The sequence below is a fragment of the Mercenaria mercenaria genome, chromosome 5 (genome assembly GCF_021730395.1).
Source record: "Mercenaria mercenaria strain notata chromosome 5, MADL_Memer_1, whole genome shotgun sequence".
NCBI lineage: Eukaryota > Metazoa > Mollusca > Bivalvia > Venerida > Veneridae > Mercenaria > Mercenaria mercenaria.
In genome coordinates, this window is record NC_069365.1 from 30167247 (window position 1) to 30192267 (window position 25021).

General features: G+C 36.0%; 1 protein-coding gene across 21 annotated transcripts in view; it reads left to right on the forward strand.

Moving 5' to 3' along the window:
• Nucleotides 1-25021, forward strand: part of LOC123558248 (C-Jun-amino-terminal kinase-interacting protein 4-like) — a 109248-nt gene that overhangs the window by 19864 nt on the left and 64363 nt on the right. For 18 of the 21 annotated variants that reach the window (XM_053543046.1, XM_053543051.1, XM_053543048.1 and 15 more), the window contains 6 exons: nt 2226-2261; nt 3573-3590; nt 5744-5801; nt 6887-6943; nt 10726-10876; nt 11826-12016. In XM_053543046.1, the coding sequence (XP_053399021.1) occupies nt 2226-2261; nt 3573-3590; nt 5744-5801; nt 6887-6943; nt 10726-10876; nt 11826-12016 (511 nt within the window). The remainder of the gene's footprint in view (nt 1-2225; nt 2262-3572; nt 3591-5743; nt 5802-6886; nt 6944-10725; nt 10877-11825; nt 12017-25021) is intronic. The other 3 variants (XM_053543047.1, XM_053543065.1, XM_053543054.1) reach the window with 2 other exon arrangements.

The window sequence follows — 25021 nt, forward strand, 5'->3', positions numbered from 1 at the left end:
TTGTGCATTGTGTCTTCTAGTTGAACATGTTTATCATTGCTTGTTTTCTCTATTTTATCTGTGTTCTTTTCTTCTGTTGAAGGATACAATTTACATAATGAACACAAATCCTTCTTTGTCCTACAGACTTCACTAGTCTGCCTGTACTGAAAATAACAAAATATTTCAATGTTTATCTCAAAATATAGTGATGCGGGTGCAGTTGTATTATATACTAAATTTTCAAAGCTTGGAGTTGTAGAAAATTCACTTTAACAATATATCTGTAACAAATAATTACACCATTTATGTAATACTTGTACTTTCTTAAGTTTCTGCCTGTAGAGAATGGTAACATTACTCACATAATCCTGACAGCTGTGTCTTCATTAACAGTAATAATACCTGACCAGCTTAGAGATAGTTACTCCATAGTTTCCTTGGAAATTCCTGAGTGTTGTACTTGGCTACTCTTTACAAACATCTATACACTGAAACTGCCAGTAGTAGAAATACTTCATTCTAGACTACTTGTATGTACTATTTAATTGTTGCACAAACCTGACCTGTATCTGAAGGATTTGTGGATCATTTTCTCAAGTCTGTCTGAATGCTGCCCCGTCATGCATGCATGATGCTATGCTCGTTGAAATGAAACCCGACTTCCAAAAAAAAGTTGAAGTATTCTTGCTCTTTCTCTGCCAATACAAGTGTGAACTATGTTGGAAAACTTTGGTCAACAGCTGTGCCTATACACTATGTCTGTTTTGTCAGTGTGTATCAGGTGGTTGTATGTCGGGCTAGGTGGTGATTGCATGGTTCAGTGTAGTACAATATACAATAAAACGTGTGTGTATGAACTAATTTTAACATAATGTGTGTAGTATAGATCTTGATATAATGTGTAATCAGTCTTCATTATTGAATATATATAGCAAGTCTTAGTGAAACTTTACTGTGTGGTTTTCATGTCATATAAAATGTTTTGGTTAACTTGCATGCTTCTGTACAAAATTGACCAGAAATAGACTTTTAAAATATAGTTTCTCTTCCACCATTTGATGTCATTGTAAAAGTGACAATGTGTAGCATTTAAAATACTGTATCTTGCATAATAAATTGACTTGTTACTGGTAATGAAGCCCTAGTTAGAGTGCATTGTATTAATAGAGAAACAAATTACAGACAGACTGGTCAGCACTGTGTTTAAGACAATCTTCTACTTAAAAATTACTTTATCTACATCTTACAAATAACTGGTACTGATTATTAATTTACCAAAAATGTATATGCTAATACAATGGAAAGAAAACAAAGACCAAGTTGGTTCTTTGATAACCACTTAATAAGGGGTGTTAATATTAAATTTCTAAAATATTGAATTCTGGAAGCGAACTTTTTAATTTTTTAAGTTTTGAATATATAATATCTCAGTCCGAAATGTTTCAGTGGATGAAATATCAATGATTCTGTCTTTTAGGAACATATTAATGAAATAAATAACTGTTAAAATACAATGCTGACATTGATTGCATTTTGTGCATTTAAATTTATTTTAAGTTGTAAACAAAGGTCTCATAGTGTATTTAAACAATGTACCCAAACAGCACAAAACAAAATAGTATTCAAACTAGAACCAGTGAACCAACTCACTGGGAGAGCTCAAGACTATGAATAGAGAGGACAGGAACATGATCCTCAAGACATGGGGATGTGTGTCCATCTGCGATTCATGTAGGGAAGTTGTTATTTGGCTGTCGTGACATAATTGAAATACTGTTGAAAAATGGCGTTGAACCAAAATCAGATAAAACATGCTGAACTTGAAACCATTCAAGGTGAACTTTTCTTAAGGACACAAGGCAGTTCTGTTGAGTTCCATTGTCATGAAAATGATACAGCAGACTTACAGGAGTTCATATGAGCCATGCCATGGGAAAACCAACATAGTGGCTTTGCGACCAGCATCCGCGCAGTCTGGTCAGGATCCATGCTGTTCGCTAACGGTTTCTCCAACCCCAATAGGCTTTAAATGAACAGCATGGATCCTGACCAGACTGCGCAGATGTGCAGGCTGGTCTGGATCCATGCTGGTCGCAAAGCCACTATGTTGGTTTTCTCATGGCACGGCTCAATTATGATTAAATGATTGAAACAGTTTGAGACCTTTGTTTGTGTTTAGTTAGTTAGTTTTTAGCATGTTGTTTGTATTGTGTTGATGTTGTTTATTTCTGTTGTTTGTACAGACAGTGAAGACGAGAAGGATGAACGAGGATCAAATGGTACGAGAAATTTCTTCATTTCTTTTACAACAGTGTCAAATACTGTCTCCTCAGTTAGTAGATGAAGTCACTTCTGTTGGCTGTCACAGGATACAGTGTAGGCTGTTTGAAATATCAAGCTCTTTTGAGATTTTTGATAATCTACATTTATTTATGATCACTTAGCATTTAATAAAAGTTAGATTTTCACGGAAGGTATTTTTTAAGTTCTAGTCTGCCATCCTAGATATAGTTATTTTAGCATAGGTAAAAATTTGATAAAACACTTTGCCCAGGGAATGATTTAAATATAAGACCAATTGTATTACATCTAGTAAAAAATTGCATTAATAATGTATTATATATTTAGTTGCAGTTTATTAGAACTTAAATTTTGAAAATTGTAATAACCTCCCTTGGTTGCACATTACCCTTAATGAATTAAGAAGCAACACACAGTCCTAAAAGTTATCATGTGGTCTGTAATTTTGAAATATCACAATGTGTGTCATAGGGAATTATATTGAAATAAAAAGGAATACTCTTCTTTTTATATAGTTTAAAGGGCAGTCATTGTAGAATTTTATAAAAGCAGTGCACATATATCTTTCTAATAGGGATCTAACACTATGTAATTTTTTTTATCCTTAAATAAATCTTTAACTGAATATTAAAAAAGGGAAAAATACATGTACCATACAAAAGTGGAAATAAGCATGTGAAATAGAATGACTTTGAAACCTATTGCTCTGTTCTTATTTAAGGATATTAGATTTACCTGTTTTCAAATATACAGCATGTCTTACATTAATGAAATGTAAAAATTGTAAAATATTTGTAATTTTAGAGTTTATTCAAGCTGGTAATCATTTTAATTGTGTGAATAATGAATTATCGGAGATGGCTTAGAGATATAGTCTGTGTTTGCATGATGTTGAATAATCTAATACCAAATTGGTTGTTAAGTCGGTAGAAAATAGTTAAATTGTATAGATTGATGAAGGTTTGTGTTTAAGGTGAAGATGATATAGCTCTCTGTGGGTACTGAGTCTTTAAGAATAAGTAAAACAAATCTGTGTAAATTATATGGAAGAATATATCAGAACACCTGGAAGGAATGACCAGCTGAATAGAAAAGAAGTCATGAATATGTACTATTCTCTCCTATAATGAAGAGTCAGGAATCACTTTGAGTTTGTATGATCTTCACAAAGTGGTACATACATAATTTACATAGCTAGATGATTGACTAACACTAGTGTTTTTTTTTCTTTCCCACCATGCTTCTGCTAACCAACTGGTTGTTGTTGTTGTGGTTGTTGATCTCAACAGTGAGTGACAACTTCTTTGGTAAGCATTATCTTCCTTAAATACATTACCAAGGAAATGTGCTGTCCAGATTGTACATTACAGGTCTATAATCTAACCACTATTGAAGTCCCAAATCAGAAGTAATTTATTTGCAATACTAGACAATTAGTAATTTTTCAGGTTGCATGTATATATCACTGCTTAGGTAAGAGTAATTGGACCTTTTTTGGTTAACATAAAGGAGAAATTTGGCGTAATCAAAAAATGGTATTGGGAGTTATTATCTAGGAAGATGTACGTTGTAATCCAGTGATGTTAGAAATTAATCAGATGTTGTTGGGATAAAACAGTTGTTGTTTGGTGAAGTTATTTTAAAGGAATATTCTGTTTTAATTTGGGGAATAATTTGCATGGTCCTTTGGGAAAAATTAAATGTTGTTGGGGCCTCCATAGCAAGTGGTTAAGTAGAATTGCTGAATTTCAAATCACTTGCCTCTCTCTGTTATGGTTTCTAAACTTACACAGGTTGTGAAATTTTTACATAAGAGGACGCCATCCAGTTGGCATACAGAAAGTTGGTAGTTCTACCCTCGTGCCCGCCCTAGCCTGAAATGAGGTTTTAGGGGGAAACTGGAATCTTCCTTCCCTGTGAATAACTAGAAATTCGCCATAATAATTCTGTCTCCCACAACACTGTGGTGGGAGATATATTGATTTACTCCTGTGTGTGTGTGTGTCTGTCACAAATCTTGTCCGCACTCTAAGTCGAACATTTCTCATCCGATCTTCACCAAACTTGAACAAAATGTGTTTGCCAATAAGAACTTGGCCAAGTTTGATAACTAGCCAAATCGGCCCAGGCAATTCGGAATTACGGCCCTTGAATTACCGAAAATACTTACGCCAGTGATACAGGTCTTGGTGCATGGTTGACTCGAATACATAATGGAGAAGAAATGCCAATCTAGATGATTAGGCAGTTGTGGGAGACATGCGCTTTTCTCAAAAGCAGCTCTAGTTATTACTTGTATGTGTGTTGGTGTGATACTAAACAAAAAACATGTTAGTGGGGAATAATCTATTGTGTGTTTTCTTTGAAATAGCTTGTATGGTCATTAGAGGAATAAATTAATGTTGTTATGAGGATTAATACATCAGCATTGAGGAATAAAGTTCTCCGTATTATTATATTGTATAGTTTATCACTGTTGTTGATGTTGATGAGGAATAATCCTCTTACTGTTGAGGAATAATCTCCATTTTTATTGAGAAATAATCTGTTATGTCTGGGGAATACATTTTAGAATCTAGTAAGCTTAGTGAATAAGGTGCCACAATATATGAGCCGCGCCATGGGAAAACCAACATAGTGGGTATACGACCAGCATGGATCCAGACCAGCCTGCGCATCCGCGCAGTCTGGTCAGGATCCATGCTGTTCGCTAACAGTTTCTCCAATTCCAATAGGCTTTAAAAGCGAACAGCGTGGAGCCTGACCAGACTGCGCGGATGGGCAGGCTGGTCTGGATCCATGCTGGTCGCAAACCCACTATGTTGGTTTTCTCATGGCACGGCTCATATTTGGATTGTATAGATTCATTCATAATTAAGATATCAACTTTGGGTTAGTAGATTGTGGTTCATGTTGACAAGAGTGTGATTTCGGAAATTCAGAATAATCCAGAATCATAATAGGTTAATAAACCACTGGCTGGAATCTGCTCAATGATGTCTAGAAAACATTCAAAGACAGTCCATAATCCATTTTGCTTACAAAATAAAAAGCATAGTAGGACAACTCATCAAGTTAGAAAGTGATGCAGTTATTTGATGGACTGATATGTAAATTATGTAGCAGTTTGGTATATGAGGAGTTAAATATGTTAAGCCATTATGTAAGATGTAAAAGAATAGACTCAAAATATGTAAAAATAAGGCTTTAAAACTATATTAAAAGTTTTCTTATCACCAGTTGGAAATATACTCATTTTCTCCATAATCTGAAATGTTATTAGATTAGAAGTGTTCACAATATAACAACAGTTTTATATTTACTCATTCTATTATTAAATTACATGTAGTAACTGTTTTTTAGTCATCAAAATTAATCATCCAAGTGCCTTTCTCCATGTATTCGAACTATTCTATTTGATGTAGCAAGTTTACGTATGATCATGTTTTATTTTACATAGGAATGAGCAGAGAACTGGAAAATTTGATTCTGGAAAATACAGAGCTGCTAGCTACAAAGTAAGTACTTGACATATATGGTATACTTGTGTTACTGGAAAACACAGTCTAACTCGAAAGAAATTTGATTTTTTGTATTAAATATGTACTGTAGTTATGTTTCCAACCCAGTGGTGGGAGATTTATTGACCTAGTGCTGTCTGTCAATCTGTCTGCTTCTATGTTACAAAGTTTGGCCATGCAACTTCTGTTATACCATAAGGTAGATTTACACCAAACTTCACAAAAATGGTCATTGCAAAGCCTTGTTATGCATATAGGCATCATGTACCAGTTCATTGAATTTCAGTGGCATTATGGCCCTTGATTTGTCAAATTCTATCATATTTTGGCTGCATTCCTTGTGTCATACTGTAGATTTTGGCCAAGCCTTAAGGAGTGATCAGTTCCAAGCTGAAATGTGCATACTATGGCATGTTGAGATTTTCTTGTGGCTCTTGATTTGTGATATTTTAACTGGTTGGTGCAACTGTTCTGATACCACCATGAGGAATTACACCAAACTTCATAAAAATTATCATTACCAAGCTTAGTTGTGTTTATCTTGAACATGCTCTGGTTCAGTGATTTCAGCAGAGTTGTGGCCCTTCATTTGCCAAATTTAAGGATAGTTTGGCCACTTCTCTTATATCATTGGGTATATTTCCTGCAAACCTCACAGGGGTTATCAGTTAACCCAGCTAGGAACAAAAACAATCTTTCATTGTTGCATTCCAGAAAATTTAATCAGTATCTGCCCTGGACTCATTAATTATAATGCGGTGTAAATGTGGTGAAATATTTTAAATTTTGTTTAATAAACATTGTCTGGGAGTAATCCATTTCTATATCATTATGTCATCAATCAATGATAATAAGCCACTGTACATGTGATTTTGCAATGAAAGCTGGTTGAAGTTTGGAATGCATATATTCTAGAAGAGTAATTTAACAAATTGACTTGCACTTGAAGTGATTGTCAGTAAGGAAACAAAACAGTGCTATTATGTTAATAAAAATGAAATATCTGAAGAATCTCATAATTGTTTGAGTGTTGAGTGTTGAGTACATGTCATTTATTGAATGCCCTTGATTGTATATTTCAGGAATGCCTTAAACATAGTGAAGGATGATCTGATAGCCAAGGTGGATGAAATGTCCAGGTACATTTTCTTCTCTTCCAGTGTTCAACCAAATGGGAACTCACCAGAAAGTGGCTTTTAAAATTGACTGAAATTGATCCAGTTTTTAATGAGCCTGTTTTGGTTAAAATGACAAAAAAATAAATAAAAGCCAAATAAGGCCTAGATAATTTGATAAATACATTTTAGCTCACCTGAACTATGTTTATAGAACATACAGTAGGTTCTCCTCTGAAACTACTGGTCAGAATTACTCATATTTGGACATTAGCATCCTTGCAAGAACCTCTGCTAAATTTGTTCAAATGTTTCAGCTTTGTCCTTTTTTTTTAGCAGCCACCAGAGCTAAAAATTACTTTTTATCCCCCGCCGATGAAATCGGGAGGGGGGTATTGAAATGGCGTTGTCCGTCCGTCAGTCCGTCCGTCCGTCCGCAGCCATTTCTCAGTAACTACTTGGTAGAATTTCATGAAACTTGAAATAAACATGAACCAACATACTGCGATGATGCCCGTCAAGTTTTTTTTTTGATTGGTCAATTTCCCTCAGAGTTATTGCCCTTGATTTAATAAAAAATGTCCGTCTGCAGCCATTGCTCAGTAACTAACAGGTAGAATTTCATCAAATTTGAAATGGACATGAACCAAGATACTGCGCTGATGCCCGTCAAGTTTTTTTTTTGATAGGTCAATTTCCCTCAGAGTTATTGCCCTTGATTTAATGAAAAATGTCCGTCTGCAGCCATTTCTCAGTAACTAGCAGGTAGAATTTCATCAAACTTGAAGTAGACATGAACCAAGATACTGCGACGATGCCCTTCAAGTTTTTTTTCGATTGGTCAATTTTCTGTATAGTTATTGCCCTTTAATTGTTTAAAAATCCACAGATCTGTACATAACAAACCAACCAATTGGAAGAATTTCATTAAACTTCTTCCATTCTTTTCCATGAACATTTATTATAAACATGTGATGTTGTGTACCTACACCTGGTCACCACCTTACCTTGGTCCCCCCCCCCCACCCCCCCAATTTTTTTTTTTTCATTTTTTTTTCATTTTTCGTTTTCTATCAATATTTATAATCAACATGTAAACTGTTGTATCCTCACCCCACCCCCCACCCCTCACCCAAACAAACCATTCATTTTCTTTTAATTTGATTTTGACTAACGAAATTATTTGCTTCTTGGTAACATTCTTAACTTTTTGCTGGATATATTTTTTTGCCATTCCTCAACTCTGACCCTTTCGGCGGGGGATTCCAATTCATCGAATTTGCTTGTTTTAAATGATTTCTTCATCAAATTTGTTTCTTAGCATCATTTAAGAAATAATTTATAGCAAAACGGTGCTTTATCACTATTTATACACAATGGGCGGTTATACGCCAGGTGTAATAATTTCACGAGGGCGCAGCCCGAGTGAATTATTTCGAACGACGTATAACCGCCCGAGTGTATAAATAGTGTTAACGTTTTGCTATAAATTATTTCGATTCTAATATGAATTTTATTGTAAAATTTAGATCAAATATGACAGAACTGTTTCTTCGCGCATGCATCGCGCCAACTGTTAGGTCGTCATGCTCCTTTGTTTATGCACACCAGGACCGGAAATGGTAAAACGACTTGTGGAAGAGTTCAGTTTGGGCGCAAAAGATGGCGAATTATTCTGCAAAGTGAATAACCAACTTAATATATGTGTAAAATAATCAAGACAGTTGTTAAATGTGACATTTCGTTTTAAACATGCTATTAAGTAAAACATTTGATCAAATTTGAAAGCGCTATTTCTAGATGTATACATGGCGCTAAATATCACGTCGACGTGACGTCAGCATTATATTGTTGTGATGATTAAAGCATTTAGTCATATTAGAATATAATGTCTTCTTTGAATTTTGTTAAACTTGGCCTTTTAAGGGACTTTTGGATGACTTATTGTTATGAACAGCTGAATGGGTCTTCATCAAATTTCGTCTGTAGCATCATTGTAAGGTCCTATCCCAATTTTGTGTAAATTGGGTCAGTTGGCCCCTGTGGGGCCACTAGAGCTGAAAATAGAAATACCTTTTAGCACCTTCTGCTCATTACCTGCTGGAATAATCTTCGTCAGACTTGGTCTGTAGCAGTATTGTAAGGTTCTCTCCTAAATTTGTTTATTGGGGGCACTTTTAGGGGCCACTAAATCTATAAATAGAAAAAAATGTAAACAACTTCTTCTCCTAAACTGCTTGATGGATCTTTATCAAACTTGGTCTGTAACATCATTTTAAGATCCTCTCCCAGTTTGTTTTTCAAATGGGAGCACTTGGCCCCTTTAGGGGCCATTAAACTAAGAGCAGAAATACCTTTAAATGATTTCTCATGAACTGCTTATCAGTTTTCATCAAGCTTGTCTGTAGCATCATTATCAGGTCTTCTACCAAGTTTTTGCAAATGGGGGCTTCAACAAACTGTCAAGTTTGTTTTAATCGATACACTATTCGGGTCGTCACATCAAAAAGTAGAAATACCTTTAAATAATTAACTGCTTAAAGGATTTTCACTAAAATTGGTCAGAGCAAGGTCAGATGGTCAAGGTCCTCATTATGTGAATGGTTTAAGCCCATTTTGGTCCCTTTTTGTGCCCCCCCCCCCCATCCCATGAGTGGTGGGGGCATATAGATTTGCTCTTGTCCTTCCGTCCTTCCATCTGTCCTTCCGAGAATGTTGTGTCGCGCCTAGCTCCAAAAGTATTTGACGTAGAGTCACAAAACTTTACAGGAATGTTGGTCAGCATGTGTAGTTGTGCACCTGGGGTTTCGCGTCCGGATTCAATCAGTCGTGTAGGAGTTATGGCCCCTGACTTTGTAAAGATTGGTCATTTTAGTGTTGTGTCGTGCCTAGCTCCAAAAGTATTTGACGTAGAGTCACAAAACTTTACAGGAATGTTGGTCAGCATATGTAGTTGTGCACCTTGGGTTTCGCGTCTGGATTCATTCAGTCGTGTAGGAGTTATGGCCCCTGACTTAGTAAAAAATTGGTCATTTTAATGTTGTGTCGTGCGTAGCTCCAAAAGTATTTGACCTAGAGTCACCAAAGTTTACAGGAATGTTGGTCAGCATGTGCAGTTGTGCACCTAGGGTTTTGCGTCCGGATTCATTCAGTCTTGAAGGAGTTATGGCCCCTGACTTATTTTGTGTTTTAAGTTTTTTCATTACACAAGACCAGACTTCTTGTCCAGACTTATTCAAAAAAGAAAAAGTTTGTGAAACATGTATGACCTAGAATCATAAAACATTAGAGGATTGTTTTATAGCCTGTGAAGTGTTCTCTTCAGGATTTTACTCAGCTAGGCCAGAGTTATGGCTAACTAAGTGAAAAATACACATATGGTTCTTAAAAGTTTGTTGCAAACATCTTAAAAATTATTTAACCTGAGTCATAAAACCATGTTACAGTGGGGGGGGGCGCACCTTTTATAGTAACTAAAAATTGAAAATAATTTTTATGCATTGCCTGTCTGGCTTATTCACCTGAATTTACTGTAAACTTCACCCTGTAGAGAAACAGCTAATACCTGAATCATAGTTTCTTGAGGATAAGTTTCAGATTGTATATTATTTGCTGAGACAAAAATAGGGAAAACTGCAAACATTCAATAAGCTATTCATATTACTCCTGATTGTGCTGTAGTAAGTTTTACACAATGTAAGAACTGACCTATAGGCTGAAAGTACTAATGTACTAAATTCTAGCCAACTGCTGCTTAATGCTCTTGCAGTATAATTGATGGACTCAGTACATTCCTCTGTTTACAGCGAGCAAGAAATCCTGAAAGGAGAGATACAGTCTCTGAAAGCAGTGAAGGACAAATTACAGGGTAGAATCAAAGATCTGGAGGAAGAATTGAAGAAAACAAAGGAAGAACTAGAGAAGAAATCCCAGCAGGCGCAGGAAGGGGAGACTGAGGTCAGTATAATAATTGAGCCGCACCATGAGAAAACCAACATAGTGCATTTGCAAACAGCATGGATCCAGACCAGCCTGCGCATCTGCACAGTCTGGTCAGGATCCATGCTGTTTGCTTTCAAAGCCTGTTGCAATTAGAGAAACTGTTAGCGAACAGCATGGATGCACTATGTTGGTTTTCTCATGGTGTGACTCATATAACAATGACTGTTTAGGCAAAATTTCACTTGCAGTGCCAGTAATATTGATATTGATAGGGGTGTCAGTGGCAGAGTGGTAAAGGTCACTGACTTCAAATCACTTGTCCTTCACCAATGTGGATTCGAGTCTCACTTGGGGCATAGAATTCTTTATGTGAAGAAGCCATCTAGCTGCCGTACGGTAGGTTAGTGGTTCTACCAAGGTGCTCACCCATGTCTGAAAGTATGCCCAAAGGAATTCCTAGTGTCTTCCTTCACCAGGAAAAGCTGGAAAGTCGCCATATGACCTATAATTGTGTCGGTGTGATGATAAATCTGACAAAAAAATTACTCTATTGCAGCACTATTCGATAAAATAAGACTCTCAAATTGGAAGCTGCAGTTGCTATTTTATAGCAGTTGAAAATTGTCTTGAGCCTTTGTTGCAAAATTGTAGACCAAATGTTGGTCAGGACAGGACATATTTTTCTCCATATTGACTGTTAGGAAATAAATATAAATGTTTGCAAAAAAGGAGAAAAATGTGGCTTTCAGTTTGTACTGAGTTCATTTAAGTTTAAGTGGTATTCTATTTCTGTACACATTGATAGGTTAGATGTAGATTGTTACTGAATTCAAGTTGTTTTCAGTTCTTCCCCTCTGCTGAGACACTGTTTGTATGTTTTGTCTTCATTTTCTTGTAATGCTTATAAGCATATCATGTTTTTCTCTGATACAATTTATTTAATGTTGCTTACATTTATGCTTAGGATGATGTACCTATGGCACAACGTAAACGTTTCACACGTGTGGAGATGGCACGAGTATTAATGGAGCGTAACCAATACAAGGAGAGATTAATGGAGTTACAAGAGGCAGTACGATGGACTGAAATGATTCGGGCTTCCAGAGAACACCCAGAAATTGCCCAATCAAAGAAGAAATCGTCGATTTGGAACTTGTAAGTACACAAAATCACTGTTGTATCCATAACATTTCTGTATAGTTTTTCTTTAAAATCTGTAATGTGAAAAGCAGCATGCAAAGAACAGACCAGCATTTTATATTTCTACCTAGAAAACAAGATAGATTTGAAAAAACGGAACAGTTCAAACAGGGGGCAGGGGATAGGGGAGAGAAATTAATACCTAGGCATGGAACTCTTAAGTACAATAAGAATGATTTAGTTAAGAAATAATTTATAGCAAAATAGTGTTAAAGCACATTTATGCACGATGGGCGGTTATACATCGGGCGTAATAATTTCACGAGGGCAAAGCCCTCGTGAAATTATATGTATGATGTATTACTGCCCCAGTGTATAAATAGTGTTAAAACACGGTTTTGCTAAAGATTGTTTCAATTCTAATATGCCTTAAATCTAAAACAGTAGATAAAATATAGTAGTCACCGCACGTTAACGTGACATCATTCTAGCGTAAGCGTTTTTAACAGAGACAAGCATATTAGAATGTTTATTTGATTATTTCATTTCTAACTCTCCTGAGAGTTAGTGTTCATTTTGAACTTTTAAGGTTGTTGGATTTCCGTCATTTCATTCATCCATTGTCAGTCTGTCATTTTTCTTGCATTCAGATGGGGATTTCCAGTATTTTTACCGGTGCTGGAAAAATCCATCTTACACCCGGGGTGTAAGATGACTCTCGTGCTTTAAATGACATATTACGAACTACACATATTTGGAAGAATGATGTAGTTATTTATATTTTATTTCAAAAAACTGAATAAAAATCCAATACCTTGACAGTTCCTCTTTGTTCCTGATGGTATATTTCTCAATTCAAAACGCGTTATTTTATCAAAAAATCATAACGTTATGCTGCAACTGATAAAACAAAACCAGGACTAAACATTTTTATTTGTCTTTGAAACGTCATGATGTCTTTCCCTTTTACGGAAGTTGGTTTCCCGCGCTTTGTTTAAAATAGTTCTTAAATGAAAGCCGTTCGATTGACTTTATTTTTAGCCCACCATCATCAGATGGTGGGCTATTAAAATCACTCTGCGTCCGAGCTCCGTCCGTCCGTCATTCCGTCCGTCCGTCCGTCCGTTAACAATTTCTCGTTATCGTATCTCCTCAGAAACTACTGGGGGGATTTTGACCAAACTTTGTCAGAATGATGTATTGGTACCCTAGTTGTGTCCCCCTGAAAATCAGACTGGTTTAACAATTTATGAGTGAGTTATGGCCCTTTGTTTATTTCTATATTTTACATAGATTTTTATAGGGAAAAACTTTGAAAACCTTCTTATCCAAAACCACAGAGCCTAGGGCTTTGATATTTGGTTTGAAGCATCATCTAGTGGTCCTCTACCAAGATGATTCAAATTATTTCTCTGGGGTCAAATATGGCCCCGCCCTGGGGGTCACATAGTTTATAATGACTTATATAGGGAAAAACTTTGAATAACCCCTTGTCCAAAACCACAGGGCCTAGGGCTTTGATATTTTGTATGTGACATCATCTAGTGGTCTTCAACTAAGATTGTTCATATTATACTCCTAGGGTCAAATATGGCCCCGCCCTAGGGGTCATATGGTTTACATAGACTTACATAAGGAAAAACTTTGAAAATCTTCTTGTCCAAACCACAAAGCCTAAGGCTTTGATACTTGTAATGTAGCATCATCTAGTGGTTCTCTACCAAGTTTGTTCAAATTATCGCCCTAGGGTCAAAAATGGCCCCGCCCCAGGGGTCACATGGTTCATATAGACTTATATAGGGAAAAGCTTTTAAAATGTTCTTGTCAATAACTACAACATTCAAATTTGGACCACATGTATATTTTTGAGTGGCAAGATGAACCTTGACATGAGTTGACCTTGATTTTGACCTAGTGACCTACTTTCACATTTCTGTAGCTACAGCCTTCAATTTGGACCACATGTATATTTTTGAGTGGCAAGATGAACCTTGACATGAGTTGACCTTGATTTTGACCTAGTGACCTACTTTCACATTTCTGTAGCTACAGCCTTCAAATTTGGACCACATGCATAGTTTTGTGCACTGGAAAAAACTTTGACCTTGATTTTGACCTAGTGACCTACTTTCACATTTTTGAAGGTACAGGCGTCAAATTTGGACCATATGCATAGTTCCGTGTTTCAAAATGAAATTTGACATTGATTTTGACCTAGTGACCTACTTTCACATTTCTCAAGCTACAGCCTTCAAATTTGTACCGAAAAAAACTTTGACCTTCACATTGACCTAGTGACCTACTTTCTTATTTTTAAGGTACAGGCTTCAAATTTGGACCACATGCATAGTTTTGTAATATGAAATAGAATTTGACCTTGATTTTGACCTAGTGACCTACTTTTACATTTCTCAAGCTACAGCCTTCGAATTTGGACCACTTGCATAGTTTTGTGTACCAAAATGAACTTTGACCTTAAGATTGACCTAATGACCTACTTTCACATTTCTGTAGCTACAGGCTTCAAATTTAGACCACATGCATAGGATTGTGTACCGAAACAAACTTTGACTTTGACATTGACCTAGTGACCTACTTTCACATTTCTCAAGCTACAGCTTTCGAATTTGGACCACATGCACAGTGTTGTGTACGGAAATGAAATTTGACCTTGAGGTAGTCAATAAGTCTTGAAATTTGGAACACTCAAAAATGGCACATTGGTGGGCGCCAAGATCACTCTGTGATCTCTTTTTATCATTATTTCTTGATATCAGTATGCAAGAAAAAGATTCTGTCACTGGTTAAAGGTGCATATAGGAATATCTGGCTCTCGGGTAACTGTTTAGGCGGTAACTCGGTAGGAATCTCGTTACCGCCTAAACAGTTACCCTCGAGGCCGGAAATTCCCATCTGCACCTACAACCAGTGAAAGAATCTTATAGTCCACTGTTACTTTAAAGAACATCTCCTAAACCACCAAGTCAATTTCAACCAAACTTCAAAGGAATCTTCTTTTTTGTGGTCCCCTTCCATATTATTTCAAATTTTGGTCATCCTTGCAAACTTCTGGTTGGCATGGCAACCAAAAGGAAAAAACTTTAAAAATTGCATCACAAACCACTGGCCCAAATTAAAAATAAATTCACAAAAATGTTTCTTAGGTGATCTACCAAATTCCTTCAAGTAATTCTGTTTCATTAAATAAAAAGCCACCAGAGGGCATGGCTGGTATTCTCTAAATGTCTATATGGAAAACAAAAAAAATCTCAAAAACTGCTGGTTCCAATTTCAAAAGAATTTCACAGCAATGCTCCCTTGGTAATCCTTTAACAACTTTATTCAATCCACCTATGAATCTCAGGTGAGTGATCTAGGGCTACCATGATCATCTTGTTATGACAAAGAACTGCATAGGTACTTTTATAAAATTGATATCTTTTCTAGTAATGATCTGGACGTATGATTTTGTGGGAAAACATAAGTAAAATACTGGTTTAGTCCTTTCTGGCTTTGTATTGGCATTGTAAACTTAATAATATGCTAGTTACAAGTCTGATATCTTCTTCAACCTGTAACATTGTAAGAATACCAAAGTTAACAAAAATGCAGTTTCACCATAATTCTAATGTAAATCAAGTAATACCTACCTATAGCAGATCCAGCTCTTCTAGAAGGATGATGGCAAAACTGTATTGATTTTAAAGTCATGCAGATAAAACTGGCTAAAAGGGGAGGGTGACCGCGATTTATTTCCAGAGAACTTGGCTGTGAACACTTCTTATTAAAAAGGTGTCTGAAAAAGAAGTTAGCTTGTGTGAAGATTGTCTGTACCATGTTCCATTTTGAGTCCTTCAGAGTTTATCTTCTTGTACCATTGAAACTCGATCTGGATCTGCTAATGAGTAGATATAGTTTTCTTGTCATGTGACCTCAGTTTAAATATTTGTTAATATAAGGATTTGGCTGTTAATTGTTCATCCTTTTTCACATCTTCATTTCAGTTTACCCATTGTTTTCATGTTCATGTTACATGTTGTTGTGGTTCAGTTATATTTGATCATGTTACAGTTGGATTGTTGCTATCTTCCTAGCTTCACTTACAGTTTGAAACATTTTGATGCAGTTGTTTGACTGTTACATTTCTGAGTTTTGTTCTGTTACTTTCACGTTGAAATGCATCTGAAATAGATTGTGCAGTAAGAATGCTTCCTCCGTAGTTCCGTAGTTTCATTGTCAGTTACTGTTGGTCAACAGGTACCATTGGTTACCAGATTGGGTTACATACATGTTGTATGCTGGTAAAGTGGCTCACAGGGAACCTTACCTTGGGTCACCTTAGCTACACATATTAATGGTCATTTTACTGTTTAGAAAATTTTAGACACTCCTTTGTCACTTGTTCTCAACATTTGTGAAGTCCAGTTTTAAAAGTAAACTTACAAATACTTATTGAAATTTTCTTGGGTACATAATATATGCAATTTTTACTTAAGTCGGCTCCCTGTATTTGTCAGTAGAGTTGTCTAACTTGGTCTATTACGTTCATTTCAGTTTCAGTAATTTGGTGGCCCCAGACCCACCTCCAGCACCAACACCAAAGAAGAAGGGTCATGAGACACAAATTGTCTGACAATAAACTTGCTTGTTCATTTTATATTTTAGTACTCAATTTTGAAGTTGTGTTTTAACAGTTGACTGTTGCAAAACCTTGTAAAAGTAGTCAGATTTAACAAAATTTGGGGGATAAGATTTCCTCTGCAATTCAGGGATTACATTTTTATTGAAGATATTCATGATTTCATTCATTATAGACTACCACAGAATGATATTGATGATGTTAATGATATTTCTTTAGTAGCCATAACACTTTGCTAGTCCAGTTTGAGGGCTGAATATGAAGATGTTTTATGTCTGTCTCTAAGTAAAGGGGATAAAATAACTCTCGTTTCAACCTTTTGCTATGAAATTTGCATAATATAACTGTGTGTGAACACTGAGATTAACATAGTCTGGAAATATTCTCAGTAAGTTGTTAGCTGCCTTATAACTAGTCATTTTGTAAGCTTGTAGCTAAATTTAGATACTATTTTCATATATTTTATGCATTCGCTATCAAGAGTTAGGTCAAATATTGTTTCGAAATTAACTTACTTGTTTCTTTGCATGAAAGAGTTTTCTGGAACCGAAACAGCCAATATTGGGGAAAAAAAGTAGGTGTGTTCATTAATTGGTTAACAGTAGCTATATTTTCATGTAAGCAAATGCTCAGGACAATTGGTGCTACTCATACAATTTGTGTACATATTTTGTGTTAAAACACATTTCATTACCACATTTTACATAACTTTTCACAGATGATATAACTTACTAGTAGTTTAGGGTATTTGAATTTGTGGGAATTATCATTTTTAACAAAGTGCTTTTAAGGATGATGTCACATATCAGTGGAGTTTTTAGAAATATTATATAGTCAATATATTTCCGGTGATATAACTTTAGGTAGATTTTCAAATGGTTGTAGTGATTATAGAATTTTTTCTCCCCGAAAAGGATGTAATTTACAATGTTGAAATCCATTATACTTGCTCATTTTCATCATCACTACATGTATTTAGTCAGATTTTAATGATCTCATATCCAAAGATGTTTATATATATTTTATTCTGCTGTACATAGGTAAGCTTTAGTCTGTCTCAATGTAAAGATACGATGTGATGATGATTGGTCAAATTATGGTGCAGTATGAATTTGGATAAAATGCAGCGCATAGTGTTTGGTCGTGATATAACTTTATAAGCAAAAATGTTACCTTTATGCCATTTTACCATTTTGACTCTTAAGCCTTATATATCTTTTTACCTATCAAGATAAATAGCTGATCAACAATAGATTAAATATAGTACAATTTTAAAACAAGTAATGGTAAAGTTGTTAAAAGAAACTGGGCATACAGGGTGTCACTGTGAAATACGTAATTATGTCTCCCACCACACAGTGGTGTGGGAGACATATTGATTTACTCCTGTCTGTGTGTCTGTCATAAAGCTTGTCTGCACTCTTAAGTCGAACATTTCTCAACCGATCTTCACCAAACTTTAACAAAATGTGTTTGCCAATAAGTCCTCGACCAAGTTCGATAACTAGCCAAATCAGCCCAAGCATTTTTGAACTATGGCCCTTGAACATAATTACCGATACACAGCTGTAAACTGCTTACTCCAACTCGCAACGGATACCAATAGGCTGCAAACAGTATATAAAGACAGACTTACTATTCAGATGATTAGGCAGTCATGGGAGACATGCGCTTTTCTCAAAAGCACCTCTAGTTTTAACAGTATGTTTACCTTTATTTCTTATTATGCTGGTCTTTAAGATTCCTTCAGATTTTCTGATGTTGCTAAATGTATACCATTCAAAAATGTTACTTCCTGGTGTGAACCATCTCAGCTGGCGATGACTGAAAATTTTTATGCTGCTGTTACACAAAAGCATTATTTTAAAAATATTAGGTCTTCTACATCAGTTTTATGTGGAAAGTTGATATTAACATTATGTTAACCATGTTATTGTGTAAAAGAAATCCAGGATTCTTGTATGTCATTTCAACACCAAAACATTTATGAACAAAATGTTCATGTTTAACTAGGCATTCAATTTGTGTAGGAGTTGAAGGTTTTTGATGTTTTAAACTCTTAAAATGCTTTTTTCCAGTGTTACTCCCGTACATATGGGAGTATGTCCAGCTACGCCACAGTAAGCAGTTTGATCTTTATGACACACATGTGTTTCTATAGCAACTATGTAAAGGGATCAATAAGAGAAACATTTTGGCAGTTTACCTAAGTCTAAAATTATGTGACAGTTCAACCAAGTGATTCCAGTTGTGGTGGACCTTTCATTGAATTATTTTATTTCTTTTAGTGTATAAATACAAAGATAAAGAAATAGTGCCAAATTCTTTTTGATCCAAATTAAGGTCACATGACAGAAACTGACAAATTATATTTCTTGTTTCAGCAAAGTTGAAATTTAGACCACCAGCCAATGAAATGCATGCATTTATTTTCTGTCTCATAAAAATGTAGTCATTATTCCTTGCATAAGCATTTTTTTAGTTATTTACTTTTTGTCTGCATGTATTTCTTGCCCTGACTCTAGCTGTGTTGCTTGTCTGCCATATTTGATCCCTTATTGATCCCTAATTTGCTCAAAAATATGTTGTAATGAAAGCATTCAGTTTTATGTTGCTGCTTAAAATATACAACCAATGATTTTTAGCTATACAATGATTTTTAACAATATATTTCTTACACATGAAAATGTGAGATTTGCAAAGTGTGTTTATTTTTGCATATTGATGGTTGTTTAGTTTCTTGTGCCTGTTAAAGTTCTAATTTATTAAAGATACTGTTATTTTGCTATAAGGAGTTTGTCTTTACTTTTAAATCCATTTTTGTGTCTTGATTGAAAATCATTTATGGCAGACAAGTTTCGGTTGCTTTGCTCAGTGTTGTAAAGTATTATGATGAACATCTCACCTGAAAAGTTCAGTTAAAGTTACGCACAACTAGGGCTTTATTATCTATGTTTCATCAGTGTCTTAAACTGATTCCCTTAAGGGACCAAGTTAGCAATTTTAGTAAATAAGGCATTTCTTTTATAGTTCTCTGGCCAAATGAGCTAATTGTTGCCAGTCTGAATCAAACAGTAAGCCCTGGTAGACTGTGAACATTTTTTGCTCACCTGAGCAAGAAGTGCTCAAAGGTGAGCTTTTGTGATCACCCTGTGTCTGTTGTCTGTCCGTCCGTCGTCAACAATTTGACTGTTAACACTCTAGAGGTCACATGTTTGGCCCAATCTTAATGAAACTTGGTCAGAATGTTACCCTCAATAAAATCTTGGATGAGTTCGATATTGAGTCATCTGGGGTCAAAAACTAGGTCACCAGGTCAGATCAAAGGAAAAGCTTGTTAACACTCTAGAGGTCACAATTTGGGCCCAATCTTAATGAAACTTGGTCAGAATGTTACCCTCGGTAAAATCTTAGATGAGTTCGATATTGGGTCATCTGGGGTCAGAAACTAGGTCACCAGGTCAAATCAAAGGAAAAGCTTGTTAACACTGTAGAGGCCACATTTATGACTGTATCTTCATGAAACTTGGTAAGAATGTTAATATTGATGATCTTAAGGTCCAGTCTGAATCTTGGTCATGTAGGGTTAAAAACTAGGTCACCCGGTCAAATCAAAGGAAAAGCTAGTTTACACTGTAGAGGCCACATTTATGACCATATTTTAATGAATCTTGGTCAAAATATTAATCTTGATGATCTATAGGTCAAGTTCAAATCTGGGTCAGGTGGGGTCAAAAACTAGGTCACTAGGTCAAATCAAAGGAAAAGCCTGTTAACAGTCTAGAGGCCACATTTATGACTGTATCTTCATGAAACTTAGAATGTTAAACTTGATGATATTTAGGACAAGTTCGAATCTGGGTCATGTCGGGTCAAAAATTAGGTCTCCGGGTCAAATCAAAGGAAAAGCTAGTTAACACTTTAGAGGCTACATTTATGACCATATCTTAATGAAACTTGGTCAGAATGTTAATCTTGAGGATCTTTAGGTCAAGTTTAAATCTGGGTCAGGTGGGGTCAAAAACTAGGTCACTAGGTCAAATCAAAGGAAAAGCTTGTTAACACTCTAGAGGCCACATATATGACTGTATCTTCAGGAAACTTAGTCAGAATGTTCAACTTGATGATCTTTAGGTCAAGTTCAAATCTGGGTCATGTCGGGTCAAAAACTAGGTCACAGGGTCAAATCAAAGGAATAGCTAGTTAACACTTTAGAGGCCACATTTATGACCATATCTTAATGACACTTGGTCAGAATGTTAATCTTGATGATCTTTAGATCAATAGGTCAGGTGAGCGATACAGGGCCTTCATGGCCCTCTTGTTTCATGAAGCATTATGGTTACTCGTTATGGCTGCCATCATACAAGAGTCCTATTTCATAGCAGTCATACAATATGGAAATAGTCTAGGTTGGATCAAGAGAGTAATGTCTGCATTGCATCAACGTGTGTATGTAATGACTGTTCAACCCTCTGTCATATCATTCTGACTTGATGCCTGCTCATTATAAATTTACAAGCCTCATGTTTGATCCAGGGGCAGAACAAGTGCTTTCCATGACATTATTAGCTTGACTATACAAAGTATGGAGAGCTGTCCTACTCTACCCAGTGTCGGCGTCCTTCGGCGTCCGCATCTTGGTTAAAGTTTGATGCACTTTCTCTTTATCCCTGTAATTACAAGATGGATTTGTTTCAAACTCAAACTAGCTATTCCTCATCATCACCCACATCATATGACACAAGGGCCATAACTCTCACACCAATACATCATGAATTATCCCCCTTTCACTTAGAATTTTAGGTTAAAGTTTTGATGCACTTTCTCTCTATCTCAGTTATTACTAAATGGATTTGATTCAAATGTAAAATAGTTGCTCCACATCACCCACATCATATGACACAATGTCTGTAACTCTAGCAGCAATTTTTCATGAATTATGTCCCCCTTTTACTTAGAATTTAAGGTTAATTTTGATGCATTTTCACTATATCTCTGTTATTACAGAGAGGATTTGATTCAAACTTAAAATAGTTGTTTCACATCATCACTCGCATCATATGACACAAGGGTCATAACTCATGCACCAATATTTCATGAATTATCCCCCTTTTTACTTAGAATTGAAGGTTAAAGTTTTGGTGCAGTTTCACTTTATCACGGTTATTACTAAAGGATTTGATTCAGACTTAAAATAGTTGTTCCACTTTCTCACCCACATCATATGACACAAGGTCCATAACTCTGGCACCAATTTTTCATTAATTATGCCCCCATTTTACATAGAATTAAGGTTAATTTTGATGCATTTTCACTGTATCTCTGTTATAACAGAGATAATTTGATTCAAACTGAAAATAGTTGAGTTGTTCAACATCATCACTCACATCATGTGACAAAAGGACCATAACTCTAGCACCAGTATTTCATGAATTATCTCCCCCTTTTACTTAGAATTTCAGGTGAAAGTTTTGGTACACTTTCACTCTGTCTCAGTTATTACTAAAAGAATTTTATTCAAACTTAAAGTAGTTGTTCCACATCATCACCCACATCATATGACTCAAGGTGCATCACTCTTGCACCAATATTTCATGAATTCTGCCCTGTTTTGCTTAGAATTATACTTATTTAATATTATGCCCCCTTTTTGCTTAGAATTATACTTATTTAAGGTTTTGATACACTTTATCTTTATCTCTCTTATTACTTAATACTTTTGACACATACTCAAAATATTGTCCAATATCTTCATCTACATTTGAGTCATTAAACGCTCCAGTGACAGCTCCAGCTTCCTCAGATGTGCCCAATTTCACTAACCAGCATCGAAATAGTAGAGTGCGCCGTCTCCTGTGATAGCTCTTGTTAATTTACCTGAACTTTGTAACAGTATGGTGGATGATTCGGCATCAGTCTTTAGTTTTCCTTATTCAAGTGTTAACATCTCCTCTGAAACTACTTGTTGGAATTACATAGTTGGTCAGTAATATCCTGTTATTGACTTCTTCTTAAGGTTTCAGCATGGCTGGGGCTGCCAGTGCTATAATGAAAAAACTTTTAACAAAATATTATCATGAACTTTTGCCAAACTTTGTAGCATCTTTGTATGGCTGTTTCGCAAATTTATTAAACTAGTCATATTTGGCCCTTTTATGGCTCATCCAGAGCAAAAAATTGAAAAAGCTTTAGAACAAATTCCTATATTGAATCACTTGATGGATCTTTACCAAACTTGGTTTGTGGTTTCCTTGTAATGTCCTCTGTCAATATTTGTTACCCTCAATTTATTTTGAGGGGGCAGGACTGTGTTGGGGGGCACTTAGAGTTGCCCTTGTTTCAAATTGTTCTGCCTTACCACATGTAGGGGCCACCGGAGCTTAAAAAAGAAAAAACAACAAGATGATAGATCTTTATCTAACTTGGTCTGTAACATCCTTATTTAGACCTTGCTAAGATTTGTTCAAATGGTTACGTTTGGCACCTTTTAAGGGCTGCTAGAGCTAAAAATAGTAAAAACTTTGAACAATCTAATGAAAATTTTGGTGGATTTTTGCCAATTTTTGTCTGTAGCATCCTTTTGTGGTCCTTTCTCACATTTTTAAAGTTGTGCCGCTTCACCCCTTTTAAGGATTGCTAGAGGTCAAAAGAAAAAATAACTTTTGTCACTGAACAACTTCTTCTCATAAAGCCCTTAACAGATCTCCATCATACTTTTTTCAAGGGTCCAGGCTTATATCTCCCTCCATTTTCTTTAGATTTTTCCTTCCATACCTCATGTTTTTATTTCGATGTAAATGAGATGTGAAACCAAAACTTGTAGTCCTGTTTGGCGCCATATAACCTATACTGTGTTGGTGCGCTGTAAAACCCAAATAAAATGAAAAGAAATTAGATTTTTCCACTTTTTATGCCCCCGAAGGGAGGCATATAGTTTTTGAACCGTCTGTCCGTCTGTCAGTCTGTCAGTCTGTCGGTCTGTCAGTCTGTCCGCAATTTTCGTGTCCGGTCCATATCTTTGTCATCGATGGATGGATTTTCAAATAACTTGGCATGAATGTGTACCACAGTTAGACGACGTGTCGCGCGCAAGACCCAGGTCCGTAGCTCAAAGGTCAAGGTCACACTTAGACATTAAAGGAGAGTGCATTGATGGGCGTGTCCAGTCCATATCTTTGTCATCGATGGATGGATTTTCAAATAACTTGGCATGAATGTGTACCACAGTAAGACGACGTGTCGCGCGCAAGACCCAGGTCCGTAGCTCAAAGGTCAAGGTCACACTTAGACAATAAAGGATAGTGCATTGATGGGCGTGTCCGGTCCATATCTTTGTCATCGATGGATGGATTTTCAAATAACTTGGCATGAATGTGTACCACAGTAAGACGACGTGTCGCGCGCAAGACCCAGGTCCATAGCTCAAAGGTCAAGGTCACACTTGGACATTAAAGGATAGTGCATTGATGGGCGTGTCCGGTCCATATCTTTGTCAACCATGGATGGATTTTCAAATAACTTGGCATGAATGTGTACCACAGTAAGACGACGTGTCGCGCGCAAGACCCAGGTCCGTAGCTCAAAGGTCAAGGTCACACTTAGACGTTAAAGGTCATTTTTCATGATAGTGCATTGATGGGCGTGTCCGGTCCATATCTTTGTCATTCATGCATGGATTTTAAAATAACTACGCATGAATGTGTGGCACAATAAGACGACGTGTCGCGCGCAAGACCCAGCTCCATAGGTCAAAGGTCCTAAACTCTAACATCGGCCATAACTACTCATTCAAAGTGCCATCGGGGGCATATGTCATCCTATGGAGACAGCTCTTGTTAGAATTGAAAATAGAAAATTTTTAAACAGCTTCTCATGTGTCAAAATGCTTAAAAGATAATACCCTTGGCCTCTAAATTTGGAATGCCACAATAATTTTAAAGTAATTTTTCCCTATCAGACACAGATGTTACATTTAGATTAATATAAATCCTTTAATAGAATATCTGTTTTATATCTCTAGGAACTAAACTTGATTATGCCTCTTTCAGTTTTAAGAATTCTGGCACAAAGTAAAGATTGAAGAGTTCCTGTTGGGAGATTGTCCCAAAATATTCGCATCATAGATACCAATAAATGCCAAGTTTTAATTGCAAGTGGAAAATCATTGTTACTTAGACAGCCTTGCACAGCCTCTAGATTCCAAACGTAATTACTGTATATTTCAATTGAGAACAAAAGACATTTGCAATGGAAATTGATTGAACAGTCTTGGCCCAAAGCTCGACACTTCATTGTTGTGGAGGAAGACACCAGAGTAACAGAATTGTAACTTTGAATTATGATAAGCTGGCTCAGACTTCTTTTATACGAGAATTAGC